Raw genomic sequence first — 18932 nt, forward strand, 5'->3', positions numbered from 1 at the left:
CATGATCCTGGAGTCCCTGGATCGAGTCCCGCATCGGGCTCCCTGCTTGGCAGGGAGTCTGCTTCTCCCTCTGACTCTCCCCCCTCTCATGCTCTCTCTCTCTATCTCATTCTCTCTCTCAAATAAATAAATAAAATCTTAAAAAAATAAAATAAATAAAATTCAGTTCTTTAGGCACAGTAGCCACATTTCAAGTGTTCGATAGTCACATGTAACCAAGGGTTACTGTATTAAACAGTGTAGATACAGAACATTCTCATCATCATAGAAAGTTCTCTTGGTCCCCCTGGTTTAGAGCAGCCTTGGCCCAATGGACTTACTTGGGGAACTCTTAAGCCGCTGGTGCTGATTCCACCTGCAGAGGTTCTAAACAGCAGCTGGGGCTGAATGTTGCTGCTCTGAAGCCCTGTCTGCATTATCTACCAGGAAGGTTCTCAGGTTTAAGTTCAGACCTTTTATGGCATTTGCACCCCACCCCAGCCCTCCTGTATAGAGCCAAGGTCAGGGGGCCTCAGCTTTGTGGGATTTGTTCTATCCCCACTGGGCTTTTCTGGCCTCTTCCCTTTTTCCTGGACAATGTGAAACGGAGGCCCAGCATCTCCCAAGGGGTTGCTTGGGCTTATGGGAGGGAGGACACTGGTCATGGGATGTGGGTAGAAGGACTCAGCACACAGAGGCTTCCCCATCTGACTTGAGTGGATGGTGTGGCGTGGCTACCAACAAGCTCTGTTTCTTCACGCATCCTGAAAACTGGTCCCAGTTTCGTTGACATCACTGCCCCAGGAACTGCCATAGCAGTTCTAGCCATGCCATTCACTGTTTGCAATATGGAAGGACAGTCTCAAGGCGGAGGCTCATTCAGAGGGATTCCCTAGTATTCCCACCAGTGTGGGCTTCTTAGCAGAGTGGCCAATGCTGCCGGATGGAGGAGCAGGGCTGAGCAAGGATGAAGGCTTGTGGCCCCTTAGACTCCTCCCTGCTTGCGGTATGGCCTGTCTTCAGAGAAGTCTGCCCTGCAGGGGCATACCGTTTCTACAGTGGGTATGACTGAGGTCCAGAATCGCAATGGGACTTCCCCCTGCAGGCGCCACATCTGTGAGAGGTCTCTTTTGGCTCCCCTCAGCCCTGGGAGGGGACACGTGGCTGGCCTCCTGATCCATTGAGCCCGATCCCCACGATTCTTGTCAATGTTTGTGACCTTACAGTCTAGCCTTACTTCTGAGCCCACCTGCTTTATCCCTGCTCTCCAGATATTCCACATTCAATCCTGCCACCAGACCTTTGCCTAGTCTGCTCCCTGCACTGGAATTGTCCTGTGTGTCCGTCCCCTGCCCCTCTAAGCCCCATTTGTGCTCTAAAGCTCAGGTTTCCCTGCCCCCACAGAGAAGCTTTTCCTGATCACCCTAATCCCTTCCCCTTCTCTCCCACTGGGAAGAAGTCCTGCCCTTCACAGGCTCTGGAACCATCTCTGAGCAATCTTGTCATGATTGATTTATTTCACTGACAAATATGTACTGTGGACCCACTCTGTCTGGGCCTTGCGCCGGGTGCAGGGATACACTCACAGGCTTTCCCTGGAGCTGATGTTCTAAGAGGGGAGAAGATAACAACCCAAGAAGTCCAGTGTGTCAGATGGCAAAGACACTGGGGAAAAATAAAGCCGGGAGAGGGAAGGTGGGTTGGCATTTTAAGTGGGGTGGCCAGGGAAAGCCACACTGAGAAGGTGACATATGACAAAGTCCTGATGGAAGTGATAGGTTGAGCCAAGTGGACACAGGGACAACAGCCAGTGCAAAAGCCCTGAGATGGGAGGGTGCCTGGCACATTCTTATTCAAGGAATGGCAAGAAGGCCAACGTGGCTGGAGCCAAGGCAGCCCAGGAGCTGGAGGTGGGAGCAGAAGCAGAGAGGTAGCAGCTAGATGGCTGGAGCAGAGGAGGTATGTGATGTGACTGAGGTCATGGTAAAATGTCAAATGTATTAAGTGGCAGCTCAATATCAAGCTCTCACATTAATTAATGGCTCATGGAATCCCTCCTCCCCCACCGCGGCCGATATGTTATGATTATTTTACAATCAAGGACATGGAGGCTCAGGGATATGGCGTGACTCCTGCTAGATCACGCAGCTTAGAGGTGGCAGGGCCTGGGCTCATCCCAAGATGTGTCTGACCCTGGGACAAGCCCTAAGCTGCCATGCTCAGAGTTTCAAGCCCAGGCCACAGTGCAGGGCTGAGTGATAGAACTGATGGGGCTTTCCAGGTGCAGGATGGATTGGGCTATGTGGGTGGGTGTGATCCTTGCTTTTCCTCCTTTCTCTGCCTCACCCTGAGGTGGCATTGGCTCTTGGGCAGGGGGTCTGGGAGTGATGACTGGAGGAGAGTCTCTTGCAGGGGTTTTATGGGCTTTATACCAGGATAGAGTTTCTAGCATTCCTGCCACAAGGGGGCTTGAAAAAGGAGCTCTCTTCCAGCCCCCCTCAACATGGAGGTCCCCTCAACATGGAGGCTCAGTGTTGGCTCCTCCAACTTTGAGCATACTCATCCCCAATATGAGGGACTTAGCAATGAAGTCCAATCTGATGGACGTGGCACAGGGTAGGGGCTGCTCAGTCAGAAGGCAGAGGCACCAATCTTTGTTTATACAGGTTGTGTCGGTGGTGGATCATGGCTCGTCTTTGTGGTGTTGGCAGAATGTGGTGTTGCAATTTTTGGAGAATAAATGAACAAGAGTGGGTGGGGCATCCCCAGCTCCTCTTCCAGTGGGTAAGGATAGAAGATAGTAGGATCTGGAAAGACTAGGGAGAATGAGTAAAATCTTCTAGGGCCTGTTACTTTGAGCAAGCTTGACATTTGAAAATCATTTTACAGAAGGGTTTCTCTAAATTCAGTTTTGTAGATTATGAGCTCCAATAGACCAGGGATGTTCTGTAGCTAAAATTACACAAACAAAACAAAACAACAAAACGAGACCAAAAACACTACCAATAACAGCAATAAAAGAACTCTAAATTTGGGGCGCCTGGGTGGCTCAGTTGGTTAAGTGACTGCCTTCGGCTCAGGTCATGATCCCAGGGTCCTGGGATTGAGCCCCGCGTCAGGCTCCCTGCTCAGCAGAGAGCCTGCTTCTCCTTTTCCCTCTGCATGCCGCTCTGCCTACTTGTGCTCTCTATCTCTGTGTCAAATAAATAAATAAAATCTTAAAAAAAAAACAAAAACAAACAAACTCTAAATTTAATGGATAGATATTTATGTATTTAATTTTTTTTTTCTTCCTTAACTTTTTCACTTTAAGTCTTTGGACAGCAGACAAGAGAATCGCTGAATGAGTTGTGAATGTTGGCGGGAAGACTTGAAAGTCATCCTTTGAACAATGTTGAACAATTCTGAGGTGTGTGAATAATACAATACTTTTTTTTTTTTAAAGATTTTATTTATTTGATAGAGAGAGACACAGTGAGAGAAGGAACACAAGCAGGGGGAGTGAGAGAGGGAGAAGCAGGCTTCCCGCCGAGCAGGGAGCCCGATGCGGGGCTCGATCCCAGGACTCCGGGATCATGACCTGAGCTGAAGGCAGACACTTAACGACTGAGCCACCCAGGGGCCCCAATACTTGTTGTTTTAAGGAGAATTTCAGAGTCTGAGTTAAATGAGCTTGAACATTTGTAATGTAAAGAAGCCAATTCTATGCCAAATCACAGTGAAGATGTCTCTGTTTCTTCCGTCTGGCCCCAGACTTTCTAGGTCCGAAGGAGAGACCCAGTCCTCTACATGCCAGCTACCCACCTGTGCCAGGTTCTGATTCTGCTCTGGTTTGGAGGTCCATGGAGAAACCATCTTTGGTCTCAGGATGTAATGAGAAAACCCCGGGCCTGGCCAGATCCTAATCAGTGTTGGAGTCTGGCCAAATTGGCCTGTCCAGGGAGGTGACAGAAGTTTCCTGAATGTTGCATAATATCCGGTCCAGGTCAGCTCCAGGTTGGGAAGATACCCAGAGACAGGGTAAAAGTTCTGGACAAGGACAGCCTGGACGTTCTGACAGCATAAAGTGAGCAGGGATGGCCCCTGGTGGCCAGGCCCTTAGAATGTCTCCTCTTTTATTAATTTTCTTTTATTTTTTATTTTAATTCCAGTATAGTTAACATACAGTGTTAACATTAATTTCAGGTTTATGATATCGTGATTCAATAATTCTATACATTATGCAGTGCTCATCATGGTAATTGTATTCTTAATCCCCTTTACCTATTTCACCCATCTCCCCACCCACCTCCTCTCAGATAACCACCAGTTTGTTCTCTATATAGTTAAGAATCTGTTTTTTGGTTTGTCTCTTTTTTTCTTTGTTCATTTGTTTTGTTTCTTAAATTCCACATGTAAGTGAAATCATATGGTATTTGTCTTTCTCTGTCTGACTTATTTCACTTAACATTATACTCTCTAGATCCATCCATATTGTTGGAAATGGCAAGATTTCATCATTATTATTATTTTTTAAAAGATTTTATTCATTCATTTGAGACACAGAGATACAGAGAGAGAGCATGAGCAGGGGGAGAGGCAGAGGGAGAGGGAGAAGCAGACTCCCCGCTGAGCAGGGAGCCCCATGTGGAGCTCGATCCCAGGATCCTGGGATCATGACCTGAGCCAAAGGCAGCCGCTTAACCAACTGAGCCACCCAGGCGCCCCAAGATTTCATTATATTTTATGGCCAAGTAATATTTCATTGTATATATATATATATATGTATATATATGTATTTGTGTGTGTGTATATATATACATACATATACACACACACCACATCTTCTTTATCTATTCATCTACTGATGGATACTTGGATTGCTTCCATAATTCAGCTTTTGTAAATAATGCTACAATAAACATAGGGGGACATATATCTTTTTGAATTAGGGTTTTCCTATTCTTTGGGTAAATACCCAGTAGTGGAATTACTGGAGCATATGGTAGTTCTATTTTTAATTTTTTAAGGAAACTTCATACTGTTTTCCACAGTGGCTGCACCAGTGGAAAAGTTTGCCTTCCCACCAACAGTGCACGGGGGTTCCTTTTTCTCTGCATCCTTGCCAATACTTGTTGTTTCTTGTGTTTCTGATTTTAGCCATTCTGACAGCTGTGAGGTATTATCTCATTGTGGCTTTAATTTGTATTTCCCTGATAATGAGTGATATTGAGCATCTTTTCATGTGTCTATTGGCCATCTGGATGTCTTCTCTGGAGAAATGTCCATGTCTTTTTTTTTTTTTTTTTGTCAGAGAGAGAGAGAACGTGCACAAGCAGGGGGAGGGGCAAGGAGGAAGAAGTAGACTCCCTGCCGAGCAAGGAGCCCAACGCTGGACTCAATCCCAGGACCCCGACTGGAGTGGAAGGCAGATGCCTGAGCAGCTGAGCCACCCAGGCATCCCAGAAATGTCCCTGTCTTCTGCCCATTTTTAATTGGATTATTTGAATTTTTGGTGTTGAGTTGTGTAAGTTCCTTATATATTTTGGATACTAACCATTTATCAGGTATGTCATTTGCCAAGTATCTTCTCCCATTCAGTAGGTTGTATTCTGGCTTTGTTAATTATTTTCTTTGCTGTGTAGAAGCTTTTTAACTTGATGCAGTCCCAATAGTTTAATTTTGCTTTTGTCTCCCTTGCTTCAGGAGACATATCTAGAAATGTCTCCTTCTCTTTTAAATATGTAATTTATAACCGCTTCTCAGGGCTGAGGGGTCTGGAGAGGACCAGGCTGCATCACACTCCCTCATATTACAAATTACAATATTACAAAACTGAGGCCTGGGCAAAGGTACTTTTTTTCTCCAGGGTCACAGGTCACACAATGAAGCAGGACGACAACAGAATAGAACCTAGGTTTCTCCACCCATGGAGAATCCTATGGATGTGATTCCAAGTGACTGGTGTTCTTTTAAATGACACTTGTTTTAAGTTCGGAGGAGTGAACCATTTAAAGAATCTCTGACGGGCGACTAATTGGCCCTTAAGGTATTGAGCGAACGCCCGGTTTCAAGGGCCCTTTAAGAGGACACAGATACAATGACCCACGTGTCCTCCACTTCCGGGATCCTTGAAGCCTTTCCTACCGGTGGTTAATCCCGGCCCGCCCTCAAGGTATCTTGGGAAAAGTAGTTCCACTTTTGTGCACACACAAGGTGGCGGCCGTCTTGAAACTGCATTTCCCAGAAGGCTGTGCTCGTCGTGCGGTAAACCGAGCTACGGGGCCGATGCAGTGAACCCCTCATCCTGGGTTTTGTAATTTCTTAGGGGATTAGTGACAGTGGACGGAGGCCTTTGGCGGCGGCACCCGTGAGCTGCTGGTCTGGCGGAGCTGCGCGCGGAGGCCGTAGAACCGGCCACACAGCTCTGCTTCCGGCCGGGGGACAAAAAGCGGAGGTGCAGCGTCTCCTTTAATCGTCGTGGGCGGGGCGTGGCGACGCGACCCGCGTTGCTATTGGCGGCGGTTGGGGGCGCGGAAACTGAACGGGCCGCAACGGCCGACGCTGCTTTCTCCGGCGCCTTGGGCGCCCCGGGCCCGCCATGGCGGCACCTTGCCCTGTAAGTTCTTGCCGGCGGTGGTTGCCCGGCCTTAGTCTCCCCGCTGGGACTGTGGGTGCCTAGCCGAGGTGATGGCTGCTAGGGGGCGAGTGGGATGCCACGTCCCGAGCCAGTCTTCTCCAGCCCGTTTACCGTCTGTGCAGGGGGCGCTGGGTCGGGACACGTAGTGAGCACCTCCTGAGTGCCAGACCCTTTGCGGACTACGGGGGCGGGCCAACGAGTCCCCGCTCCCCGGATTTGCATCCTAGCGGAGGAGACACTAGTACTAGTACGTTTCGACTGGAGGTCGGGCTGGAGGCCAGCTCCGGGCCTCAGTCTCACCATCCTCAGCAGTGGGTGGCTGGGTAGGGGCTTGTTGAGCGAACACCGTGCTCGGACGGGACAGCCCAGGTCTGCAGTGTGATCTGGGCCGGGCGCCCTGAGTCCCAGTTTCCTCCAGAGGGAAGCACTCCAAAACCCCTCTTTTTGAGAGATTGTTTAAACATGTCTGGCCTTTGGGCTGGGTTGAGAGTCAGGAAGACCGGGTGGTGCCTGTTGGCATGTGGGGCCTTGAGCAGAGGGCCCAGACTTAGGATCCAGGCTTTTTGACCCCTAATCTAGCCCTTCCCATAAGTCCCTCCCCACTTCCTTCCATATATAAACCACCTTAGGGTGCAGCCACTGAGGAACCACAGAGGCGGGTGGGATGAGGAGGTGGGAAGGATGTTGGGAGGTTTCGGGGTCCCCTGGTCAGAGGTGGAACTGAACTTACCTCTGCGCATTGAGCCTAGAGGTGGGCATTATCTTGTTCTCCCAAGAGGTTCAGGTGAAGCAGTTGCTGCTCTGTTGCCCTCCACCCCAGCTGCCACTCCATTTCTTCTTGAAAGGGTGACTCAGGCCTGTGTGTTGGGGGTGGAGCTGGGCACAGGGCCATGGGGACCTTTGTTCTGGTTACAACTCTGTGGGGTGGCAATGGTCTTACTCTGCCCCAAGGACATTTTTTTCCCAGGAGGAGGTTTTGCTGGGCTCCCCGGTGCACCCAAAATGCTTCTTTGAGGTTTCTGATATTTGGGGTAGGGGGAAATGTTTGCATGGCAGGGCTATAACTCTTCAAGTGCTAAGACAGCTGCTGTTGTGTGGAAAGAGTCTGGAATATTTTCTCCATGTCTTCCTAGCAGTGTCCTGAACTACTGCTTCCTTGACGACGTTGGGCACAGTAGAGATGGTGGCACTGCCTCTTGGGGCCTGTCCAGGCTGACCTTTGGGTTCGTTGGCCAGTCTACAGTGCGATTGAGGGTTCAGAATCTGATTCCTGAAATGGGGGTTGCTGAAAGGCCCCCATTTTCTCTCCTTGATTCTTTTTTTAAAGATTTTATTTATTTACTTGACAGAGCGAGACAGTGAGAGAGGGAACACAAGCAGGGGGAGTGGGAGAGGGAGAAGCAGGCTTCCCGCCGAGCAGGGAGCCTGATGCGGGGCTCGATCCCAGGACCCTGGGATCATGACCTGAGCCGAAGGCAGACGCTTAACCATCTGAGCCACCCAGGTGCCCCCAAAAGATTTTATTTTTAAGTAACCTCTACACCCAATGTGAGGCTCAAACTCACAAGCCGGAGATCAAGAGTCGCACGCTCTACTGACTGAGCCAGCCAGGCGCCCCACTTGTTGAATTACTTCTAAGTGTTTATTCTTTTTCATGTGTCATAAATGGAATTGTTATCATTCTTCAGATTGTGCATTGCTGATATGCAGAAGTACAATAGAGTTTTTAAAATTTTTTTAAGATGTTATTTATTCACTTGAGAGGGGGAGAGGCAGGGAGAGGGAGAAGCAGACTCCCAGCTGAGCAGGGAGCCCCACATGGGCCTTGATCCCAGGACCTGGAGATCATGACCTGAACCGAGGGCAGACGCTCAGCCATCTGAGCCACCCGGGCGTCCTACAATAGATTTTTATATATTGATCTTGCAACCTTGCTTAACTGGTTTATTAGCTCTAATAGTTTTTTAGCGAATTCCTTAGGATTTTCTATATACAAGATCATGCCTTGAGCATTTTTAAACCCCCCTGGCTGTTTTAGGAAGAGTCTTGGCCCTGGGAAAGCCCCTTCTTCATTCATATTTCACACATTTGACCCTGGCTCTCCTGCAGGAGGACCCCTCGTTGGAGAGGCATTTTAAAGGCCACCGAGATGCAGTTACCTGTGTGGACTTCAGTCTCAACACAAAGCAGCTGGGTAAGAGGAGGCATCTTCCTCGGCACTAGGTTATGAGCTGAGAGGGCAGAGTCTCTAGCTAGGAGGGGGGGGGGGGGGGGCGGTAGGGCACTGTGAGGACCCAGGTGCTTTGTCTAGCCCTGCATCTGGCTTCAGCTGGCCAGCTGTCTGGGGCTGGGTTTGTGAACTGCATTCTACATGCAGAGTGTGGGACTCAGAGAGTTGGGGGGCCTTGCCAAGGGCACGGAGCCTTGGAGGGTGGGCCCAGGGTCTGGGCTTTTCACTGCATATACCCCAGCCATCTCTTGGGTCTGGCTGGTAGAATGGCCCTAAACAATGGCTCCTGTTCCTTGGGTCCTCGATTCTGTTGTCCACAGCAGTATGGGAGCATCCAGTGAGAAGGGCAAAGAGCAGAGCTGAGTACCCCTGCTCCTTGGTCGCTTGGGGGTTCCTACACAGCTGTCATGGCTGCCGCTTTCTTGTTTCTAGGGACAGGGCTCTCCCTTCATCCCATAGTCAAGGTCCCCTGCCAGAGACTACTGGTCACTGTAGATAAAGAGCAAACTGAAGTCATTTGATCTGTCTTGGGGATCTCTACGTTTCTGATTGACTTGGTCCCTCTCAGTGGTAAAAGGCCCATTGGGTCGGGCTGGGAGGACTTGCTCTCTAGTGCCCTTAGGGTGTGACTGTGGGGAACCCCATGGGGGATGAGTTTTCTCAGAGGCCCGCTGGGTTGCAGCCCAGGCCTCGCACGTGAAGGGCATCTCTTGGTCTGGCTCTCTTGTGGGCCTGCTGCTTGGAGAGCTGACAGCCCATCGATGCTCTAAACCCCAGCTCAGCAGTTGCTGGAAGTGTGGTCTTTCTCCTGTTCCCTCACCCCATCGTCCTGCTGGAGGCTCAAGGCCCACTAGAGCTGAGGGTCACAGCATCCCTGCTTTCTCAGCCAGTGGCTCCATGGACTCATGCCTCATGGTCTGGCACATGAAGCCCCAGTCACGCGCCTACCGCTTTGCGGGCCACAAGGACGCTGTCACCTGTGTGAACTTCTCCCCTTCGGGACACCTGCTGGCCTCAGGCTCCCGAGACAAGACTGTCCGGATCTGGATACCCAATGTGTGAGTTACAGACTTGGAAGGGCTTGTCTGAGCCTGGGGTCCTGGTACCAGAGCTGTCCCCACTCCAGTCCCCATCCTGGCTCTGGACTTGTCATGGTGGGGCATCTGCCCTACTTCTGAAGGGGTGCTGTCAGAAGCTGAGCCCTCCCCTTAGGGTTGGGAGAGGGATTCTGGGCTTACTGCAGCCATCCTGGAAGGGCTCCCGTCTGATGCTGCTCACACATGGGCAGGGTGGGTGGTGGTTCTGGCCTTCCTTGTGGGGGGCTGGGGTGGCAGGCCTGCACGGATGTCGGGAAGGGCCCCTGAGGGATCGGGAGAGCGTTGATGTGCTCACGGGCCCTCCTGTCACCGTTGTGGGTCTCCTGAATCGGAATACCCGTCCCTGCAGCAAAGGCGAGTCTACCGTGTTTCGTGCACACACAGCCACAGTGAGGAGCATCCACTTCTGCAGTGACGGCCAGTCTTTTGTGACGGCCTCCGACGACAAAACAGTTAAGGTGTGGTCAACTCATCGCCAGAAATTCCTGTTCTCCCTGAGCCAGCACATCAACTGGGTCCGCTGCGCCAGGTGAGCATCATCCTGAGCCCGGACCCTCGGAGGGACCTGGGGCTTGAGGGGCACCGAGGCGCTGCCAGGCGCCAGTGGCGTGACCTTGGGCGAACTAGCTACTCTTTCATATTCCTGAGCCTCAGCTTCCTTACTGGGGAAATGGGAGCAAAGAAGTTGTCACACTGTAAATTGCTGAGGAGCTTCTGGCTCACATATGACAAGTAAGTGAGTTCGTTGCCAGCCGTGACTGAGCCCCTGACCTCCAGACTAATGCGGCCGGAAGCAAGTCGGCAGGGGCCATTTAGGAGCAATAGCGACAAGATGATGTCGCTAGTAGCACTCTACAGTTTGTTTTCACTTTTCATGGCAGGCCTGCAGGCTAGGCAGTGTCATTCCCATTTTACAGATGAGGACACTGAGGCTCAGAACAGCGCAGTGTCTTGCCCCTGGGTGCTCGCTGGGGTTTGAAGCTGAGTCTGCCTCTCAGAAGTTGGTTTTGCTTGAGCTGCTGGGTGGATGTTGAGGCTTCTGAGGAGGCTGGTCTGGAGGCTGGCTCTCCCTTTGCTGTGGGGGGGCAGTGCTGTGGGGATAGGCGCCAGGTGACCCATAGGACCTTTCAGGGTCCAAGGATTGCGGACACAAATGTGCCCACTTTCAGCTATTCTGATCCTTTCGACAGAGATCTCCGTGCTCCAGAGGAAGAGGTTGGGAGGTCTGGGGATGCTGGGAAACCATGGGAGTCAGAGGTTGGGGACTATTATGGTGTTCTTCTGGGGACCCCATGCAAGTTACTTGTTCTCCAGGGCACCTTTGTCCTGGGAGGTCCCTGATTGCTCAGAGAGGCCTCACCATCAGGCTCCTGAGAATAGGAGGGGCCAGGCCAGCAAACCAGTGTGAAGCCTACACCAGCCTTTGGTGGTGGGTCCCCAGGACCTCCACACATTTTTGTCAGTAGGTGGTTCTCAGAGTCAAATGTGGACTTGGGGGACCTGAGAACAGGATAACGATGCTGATGGTGGCTTTGGGCCACCTTCATGCTAATAGCATGAGCAGTCAGCACGCACTTTGCCACATGCCACGTGCCGTGCTGGGGGCCTTGTGCATACAGCGTTGCTCCCTGCTCACCATGAGTGTAGGTATCATTCTTACCCATTTCACAGAGGGAAAGCCTCTTGCCCAGGATCGCTCAGGGTCAGAGCAGTGTTCACGCTTTGGCTGGTTCTGGGATCTGGTGGTGGGCAGTGCAGGAAGGTGGCTGTGGAGGACAGTGGGCAGTGCCCACGGTGGTGTGACTTGTGCCCTGCCTGGTTCAGGTTCTCCCCAGACGGGCGGCTCATCGTGTCTGCCAGCGATGACAAGACTGTCAAACTATGGGACAAGACGAGCCGGGAGTGTGTCCACTCTTACTGTGAGCATGGCGGGTAAGTCACCGGACCCTGTCCTCCTCCTGCAGATGCTCAAGAAAAGCATGGACCTAGGCATGAAGGGGCCCCAGTGGCCTTATTGGGGCCACGTCTCTGCTTCTCTCTGTCTCTGAATTTTTTCCTGTGTGAGCGGGAGGTTCAGTCTCATCCCCATCCCCACAAATAACGGGTGCTTAACTTTAAGGCATGTGATTCTTGGGGCCTCTCTTTTCCTTTCACTTCCCAGTTCTCAGAATTGTGACTTGTCTCTCTGAAAGAAGGTGACCCTGGACCTCCCAAAATCATGTTAGTATGTTACCTGTGGTGATGGTTTTATAAATGAAAGGCTTGTCAGGTTCTTGTAAGTTCTTGGTGGCGGTTCACATTGTGCCACATCATCAGGAGAGGGAGGAGCCCGCATTGGAGTAGGGCCTCACCTGTTCTGGTCTTCTCGATGAACGCCAGCTTGTGCGCTCCGCAGGTAGGCTGGGAGCCCCCGGGAAAGTCTCCTCCTGAGAGCCGGCCATGATGCCAGCCTGGATGTCACGTGTGGGGATATTGGGGGCCCTTGGCCTGTCTCCTGGAGATAGTCAACCGGTGGCCTTGGGGCCCTGCTGGCCCTTTGGGGCTGGGCCTCAGCGGGCAGGGGGCTTTGATGAGGGCCCCGACTCTGACTCTAAACACCCTAAGCTGTCGGCTGACCTTTGGGCTGAAGACCACTTTCTCTACTTGTATGTAGAAGTGGCTGCTGGGATTTGCTCCCTGGTGAGTCCATGTCCGGTCACTGTTAGCCACTGTTCTCACCCTCTCCTTGCTATCCCTTGGCCACCTGGTAAAGAAGCGGGGCAGGAGGGAGGTCTTCTGGGTTTGGGGAACAGCCTGAGCGGACGTGCAGGGATGTTGGAAAGGGCTGGATGTTTGGGGGTCTGTTCCGAGCCAGGACGGTCTTCCTCTAGCGTGTGGTGGCCCCTGTCTTTCCAGCTTTGTCACCTTCGTGGACTTCCACCCCAGCGGCACGTGCATTGCCGCCGGCGGCATGGACAACACGGTGAAGGTGTGGGACGTGCGGACACACCGGCTCTTGCAGCACTATCAGCGTGAGTGTCCGAGAGCGGCCGCGGCGGGGCTGGGGCGGCAGGTGGCCGGCTCGTTGCCGTGGTGCTGAGGCGGGCCTGAGGACGGCCCCGGTCAGTGGGGAGAAGGCCCGGGCCCGTTGGGATCTCCCGCGGCCGGCAGTCTGTGCTGTGGCCGTGCTGCTCAGAACGCTGGCCCGAAGGTGGACCCTGGCGCTCCCTGGCGCCCACCAAGCCCTGTGGAGCCTGCTCCGGAGCCGGCAGAGTCTCCTGCACACTGCAGGGCGGGACGAGGAGCTCACAGTGGATCTCTGGCCAGGGCTCTGCTCAGGGGCCGCTTCTCAGGGGCTACCCGTGCTACTCGTCTCTAGAGCTAAGGGGAAAGGGGCAGGCCTGTCAAAAGAAGTCAGTGTTCATGGCACCTTGGCCGCCTCTGGCCTCCTGGTGTCCTCCATAGGTATGGAGCCAAGGACCATACGGAAGGTCAACTTAGGCTAGAGACCAGGCTCAGGAGGCAGCCCTGGGGCTGTGTCCCCTGATCTAATGGTAGCCCTCGGAAGGCAGAGCGGCAGGCAGGCAGCATGGGCTGTGTCCGGTTCCAGCTGGGAGGTGGGGTAGGGACGGACTTGGGTGTGATTAGGATGAGCTTGTGGAGGGTACTAGAGCATGGAACTGTCTTGAGAGCAGGTGTGACTGGGGAGGGCCATGAGCCACCTCCGTTGTGGGGATGGGGCCAGGGAAGGAAGCTGGCGAGGGGCCACAGGAGGAGCTAGGAGTTGTGCAGGGGGCAAAACGGTGGGTGGGCCTGTGGGCCTGGGGCTGAGACTGGGGAGGGGTAGAGCTGGAGTTGTTTGAGGAGCTGTGGTTGTTGACTTGGGACTAAGTTTAAAGACCATGGGCTCCTTTCCAGAATTCGCACCTGAAAATGGGAAGGATGTGTCTGGACAAAAGTGTGAGACTTGGGGTTCAGAGCTTTCCTTTCCACCCACTATGAGCTCTTCTTAGCTGACTCTAAGATGTTGAGGTAACCGAGGCGAGGGAGAGGCTCCTGGTCTTAAAAAGCACACGGTGGAGGGTGGGCTCCGCAGCCAGCCTCAGCATTCCTAGTTGTGTGACGTTAGGCAGGTCACTTGACTCCTCTGGGCCCCCTGGGACAATGATAGGGCTTCCCTCACAGATGGTGTTGGGAGGGTAACGAATTGGTCTGTGTCAAGAGCTTAGGGAGTGCAGGAACCAGGTACTGTGTTCATGACGCCCGTGTTGCCAAGTCTGGGTCCTGGAGATCCTGGAGTAGGGAGTCTGGCCTGCATTGCCCGATACCACCACCAGGTGGCAGGGGCTAGCCGCATAACTGGTACCTTCCTCAACAGAGAGCCCTGGGGTTTGTCACAGCTGCCGTTTCAGACAGAGCTTCTAGAACAGAGCAGCTATGGGGTCTGCCCTCTGCTTGGAGACCACACCCCTCTTTCCCCTCCTTCAGGCTTTAAAGGCCTCTCTTCTGCTCTGGGCCAGGCCTGGGTTGGAGATCGGGCACATCTGCAGGGTTGACTGGGGGAAGGTTGGCAGGTGTGGAGGAGTGCTGGGCGGGAAGGCGCCACTGAGTGTGGGGTCAGGAGAGATGGGAAGGGAAGGTGACAAGGCAGTGCAGGTTAGGAGTATAGGCTGCTTCCTATCTGTAAAGGGGGTGGTAATAGTACCTTATGGGGTTTGAGAAGATCTGTTGGGGGAGTTCAAGTGAGTACTGGAAATGTGGTTTGTACCACGTAAGTCTTTTAATTTTTTATTATTATTTCTTTTCACCACATAAGATTTGACACTGAGGGGAGAGGATCTCTAGGTGACCCTGGGAGGGTCCAGTCTCACCTCTGATGGATCAGGAGCATGGGTCTGGTGTTTGTAGGGTGCACCAGCAGGTACCCTTTGGGGAGGACCTTGAATGCCATACTCTGGCCCATGGTCCCAAAGTTGCAGCCTGGCTGGCCGTGCTGGGACTGGTCCCATTGCTTGAGGAGCAAAGATCTGTCTGAGAGGACAGCAGTGCTGAGAGCCTACATGGGTGGGAAGCTGGTGTGTCTGGGTGATTGGTGGGTGGGCTGCTTGCAGCCGGTATCTGAGGGAGGGCTGGGCATCTGAGTGGGGCAGGGATCGGGCCCAGGGAGATAGGCTTTGGAGATTGAATAGAGTTAGGAGGTGATGCTGTGGGTTGAGTGGCCACCTGGGCCCAGGAACTGGGGGCTTGAGAAGGGCTGGGGCGATATCCTGGGTCCCTGTGTTTAAGGGGCCATAGAGGGAAAGGTTGACAAAGCAGCCAGAGTGAGGGCTGATGGGGCAGAGCCAGGGCCATGAAGGAATGCAACGTCTCCTAAAGAAGTGGTCAGGAGGGGGAGTGATGTAGGGCAGTCGAGGAGGGTGGCGGGTGCTGGAGAGAGGTCCCTGGAGTTCTTGAGGGGGCAGGCTTTGTGGTGGGTGGGCATGGGAGGTCAGTGACTGGCAGGGCCGGGGAGATGGTGGGAGGGCTCAGGTGTCATCAGGAGCCAAGTCCTGAGGGGACCCGGGTGCATGAGGCTGTCAGGCTCTGCAGAGAGATTTCAGTGTGTTTTTGCTTGTCCTTTGCTCCTGTGACAGAGCTACCCAGTGTCTTATTCCTAAGCCACCCCAATATAGATCAGACGCCTTGGTGGCTTGGAGTACCTCATAAACAATCGGGTTTCCTCAGCTCCCTGCCCAATGCATGGCGCACGGGGTAGCAAACTCATCCCACTGCCTCTGAGCTTACCCTCTGGGGCTCAAGGAGAGCTCGGTGGATCTGAGCACATTGGCTGGGGGACGTACCCCTCACCCTTTATGCTGCTTGAGGGACCTGGCCAGGTCTGCTCAGGTCTAGCGGCTTCCCCAAAGAGCTCCATGGCCAAACCTTCTACCTGAGAGGCTCCCCCTACCCCCTTAGTAGCAGCTGCTCCCTCATCCTCAGAGGTGCCGGGGCATCTGTTTGGAGGCTGATTCCCCGAGAATGACTCCTGGCGCTCTGGCAGCAGATGCCTGAGCTGTTTTCGGTCCCTGGCCCCTGGGAAACCCAGAGGAAAGTTTTTAAGAATACCATAACATCTAGCGTCTCCCTTGGTGACTCCGAATGAGTACCAGGCACTCCTGGGTGGGCTTGAGGCACATGAGCTTGTTGGGCTTTTCTGAGACCCTTTGACTCCTGATACTGCAGTGTGTGGTCAGCAGCTGCAGCCTGCCCGTGTCCAGCTGCCCCGTGGTTGCGCGTCACGGAGGACACTTCCTGTTCCGTGCTGGGTTGTCGGGAGTTAAGCTGGCACCATCTGTCTCAGGCAAGGAGTTTCTTGGCTCTGACCTGTCCCTGTGGGGAGCAGTTCTGGTTTCCCAATTCAGCGAGGAGACGGTGGGGCTGCCGGATCCCTGGGAGTGCCAGGCCCCACGGAGGTGGGTTAGGCTCCATATGCTCCGAGCCCACGAGAAGGCTGTTCAGACATCTGAGCAGCAACCCCCATCCGGAACCCGTAGTGCAGTTTGCGGCTCACAGGCACGTGCAGGTCCGCTAGCCAGTGACAGGCCCCGGGGGGGCTAGCAGGACAGGGCTACTCCCCATTTCACAGATAGGCAGTTTGAGGCTTGTCCATGGTCCCACGGCTGGGAAGCTGGGAATCTGAGTTTCCAACGGAAGGCCTCTGAGTGTGGCGTTCTGTCCGCCGCTCCACGCTGGCTTCCTTACACCATGTTGATTCTAGTCATTTGCTTCCTGAGGCCCCTGGGAGGGTTTGGTTTGGCCCTCTCCAGAAATTCTAGGTAGAGCTCAGAGTCCCAGGTTCTCTGTCCCCTGGTTCTTAACACACCCCTCTGCCCTACCCCAGATCTGGTCACAGAGGATTTTCAGGCAGCTGGGCAGTCAGTTGGTGGGGCGGGCCTGTATCCTTTGGTTGGTGTTTTGAGACCAAAAGGGTTGGTCAGGAGGGCAGTGCACTGTCCCACGTGATCTGGCCAGCTCACTGGCCCTTTCCCACCATCCCTAAGTGGGCATTGGTGTGACATTCACACAGCAGGGTTTTGAGCATCCTTCCCTGCTGGTATCAGAGCACCTTCATTGTACGAGTCCGTAGTCCCTTGTGAACCCGAAGTCGCTGGGGAGGCCAGTTGCATGTTATGAGAAGCCCCCCCAGGTGAAGTGCGCTGCGCCCTTTGTGATGGTGGTGGGCTGGGGCGGGGGCTTGGCCTCGTGTGGCCTGCCTTAGAAAGCTACCTCTGACTTGGGTACCTGGGACTTCTCTGGGCCCCTTGGTCAGTTTGGAGCCCCCTGGGCAGTGGGCCAGGTTTGCTGAGGGCTTGTACGTGCAGCGCTGTGTGGGCAGAGTGGATTGTGGGTACCTAGGACTCTCCTTAGGCCACGTGCTGCCCACAAGCTATGGCCAGTTCCCAGTGCTTAGGGGCAGGGTCTGCAGTGGCCTCGGTCCCACCTTCTCTGGGTTCCTGGTGACCTGTAGAATCTTGATGTTGGTATATCTCTGACCATGAGTTGGAATCTCTTCTCTGGGGCACTGTGCCGTCAGTTGTCACCAATCAGTGCCATGGAAGCAAGAAGAGGGCCTAGCAAGCTTTGGGTCTGATGAGAAGTGGATTGTTCCTGGACAGTCACTGCTCAGGACTTTATGGTGGGAGCCTCCCCGGGGGACTGGCGTGCAGGGGTGATTCTTAGGATGAGGCCTCCCTAGAATGTGTCTCCCACCTCTATAGAGCCAGAGAGGCTGCCCCAGGCTGGCGGGGCTGGTGGGTGAGGCAGGAGAATGAGGAGGGAAATTCGGCAGTGGGTCCTGGTATCTAATACATCCTCATCCCCCAAGCTGGGCCCTCTTCTGGAGTAAATGGTTCCAGATGTTTCCACCCCAGCGAGGAGGCCTTTGATATTCCTGCCATTTATAGCAGAGCAGGGCTTTTGGTGCCCTTCCTCTGGGGGAGATTCCCTCCCTGGGGTAGACTTGCCCAGCTGGGGGGCCCTGGCGTGCTATCCACATCCTGACCCCACCGCCCTGGTGGTGCTGGGAAGCCCTGGGCCCTCCCTGATCCACCCTCCTGGCCCGGCTGCACCTCTGCCAGCTTTGTCTCAGGTGGGGCGGGGTGGCGTTCATCCCAGGCCAGGCTGCCAAGGGCTGCAGAAACAAGAATACCGTGCCCTTCTCCAGGCTCAGGGAGGGAGACGCGCCGGGGGCAGCATTTGAAGGGGCCCAAAGGGAGATGGGGCCTGGGGAGATAGATGCAGGGCAGGCCACCTCTCAGAGCTGTCCTGCTGTGGGGCAGAGGGGTTGAGGGTGGCAGGGCTCCCCTCCTCCCACCCCACTTCACTGCCAGTGTGAACCAGCAATCTGGCGAGCATTGCGGGCCCCTCGGGAGTGCAGGGCACTAGCTCTTCGCCTGTAGACTCACGACCTGAAGGGCTGGCGGGAGGATGCCGAGCCAGACTGGGCTCCCACTTCCCTGGACACCACTCACTCTTTTGTGGGGGAGGGAAAGATTCACTTTTTATCATTCACCCAGTTGTGTAATCACAGTGACTGTATTCTGATGGTTAAAAAAAAAAATCTGGAAGTATGCAGAGTAAAAATGAGAAGTCCCTGTATTCCTGTCCTCCCCAGGGGCCTCTATAGAAGGTCTCTGTCTGGAGCTTCTGTCCACTTCCCTCTGCATGTGCGTCCCTTCCACCTGTGGGTAGTGGCAGTCACGCTCTGCGTTATGAACGTTCTTTCTGCCACTGCTTGTGGCTGGCTCCTGCCTGTTCAGTTCCTGATGGGTCAGCCGTGGCCGTATTCTTTGGCTCTCCATGCCCCAAGTCTTGGTAAACACTGAGGATGCTGACCTCCCCCACCCCCCACGGCCTCGAGTGGGGGGAGTGCGACGGGCTGAGGGCGCTGTGCTCTGCCTCTGTGGAGACCCCCTCAGCCCCCTTGCAGGCTGGCTCCAGGAGCTGTGGTGCTTAGAGAGTGCTCAGACATAAATACTGTGTTATGTAA

General features: G+C 53.9%; 1 protein-coding gene across 4 annotated transcripts in view; it reads left to right on the forward strand.

Moving 5' to 3' along the window:
• The first annotated feature begins 6188 nt into the window (after positions 1-6188).
• POC1A (POC1 centriolar protein A) overlaps positions 6189-18932 on the forward strand; it is a 68831-nt gene continuing 56087 nt past the window's right edge. The window contains exons 1-6 of one of the 4 annotated variants that reach the window (XM_034996379.1): positions 6189-6577; positions 8708-8792; positions 9715-9886; positions 10275-10454; positions 11750-11857; positions 12821-12936. In XM_034996379.1, the coding sequence (XP_034852270.1) occupies positions 6560-6577; positions 8708-8792; positions 9715-9886; positions 10275-10454; positions 11750-11857; positions 12821-12936 (679 nt within the window). In that variant the 5' untranslated portion in view covers positions 6189-6559. The remainder of the gene's footprint in view (positions 6578-8707; positions 8793-9714; positions 9887-10274; positions 10455-11749; positions 11858-12820; positions 12937-18932) is intronic. The other 3 variants (XM_034996375.1, XM_034996378.1, XM_034996377.1) reach the window with 3 other exon arrangements.

Source organism: Mirounga leonina, unplaced genomic scaffold (genome assembly GCF_011800145.1).
Source record: "Mirounga leonina isolate KUSES-001 unplaced genomic scaffold, KU_Mleo_1.0 Mir_94, whole genome shotgun sequence".
Taxonomy (NCBI): Eukaryota; Metazoa; Chordata; class Mammalia; order Carnivora; family Phocidae; genus Mirounga; species Mirounga leonina.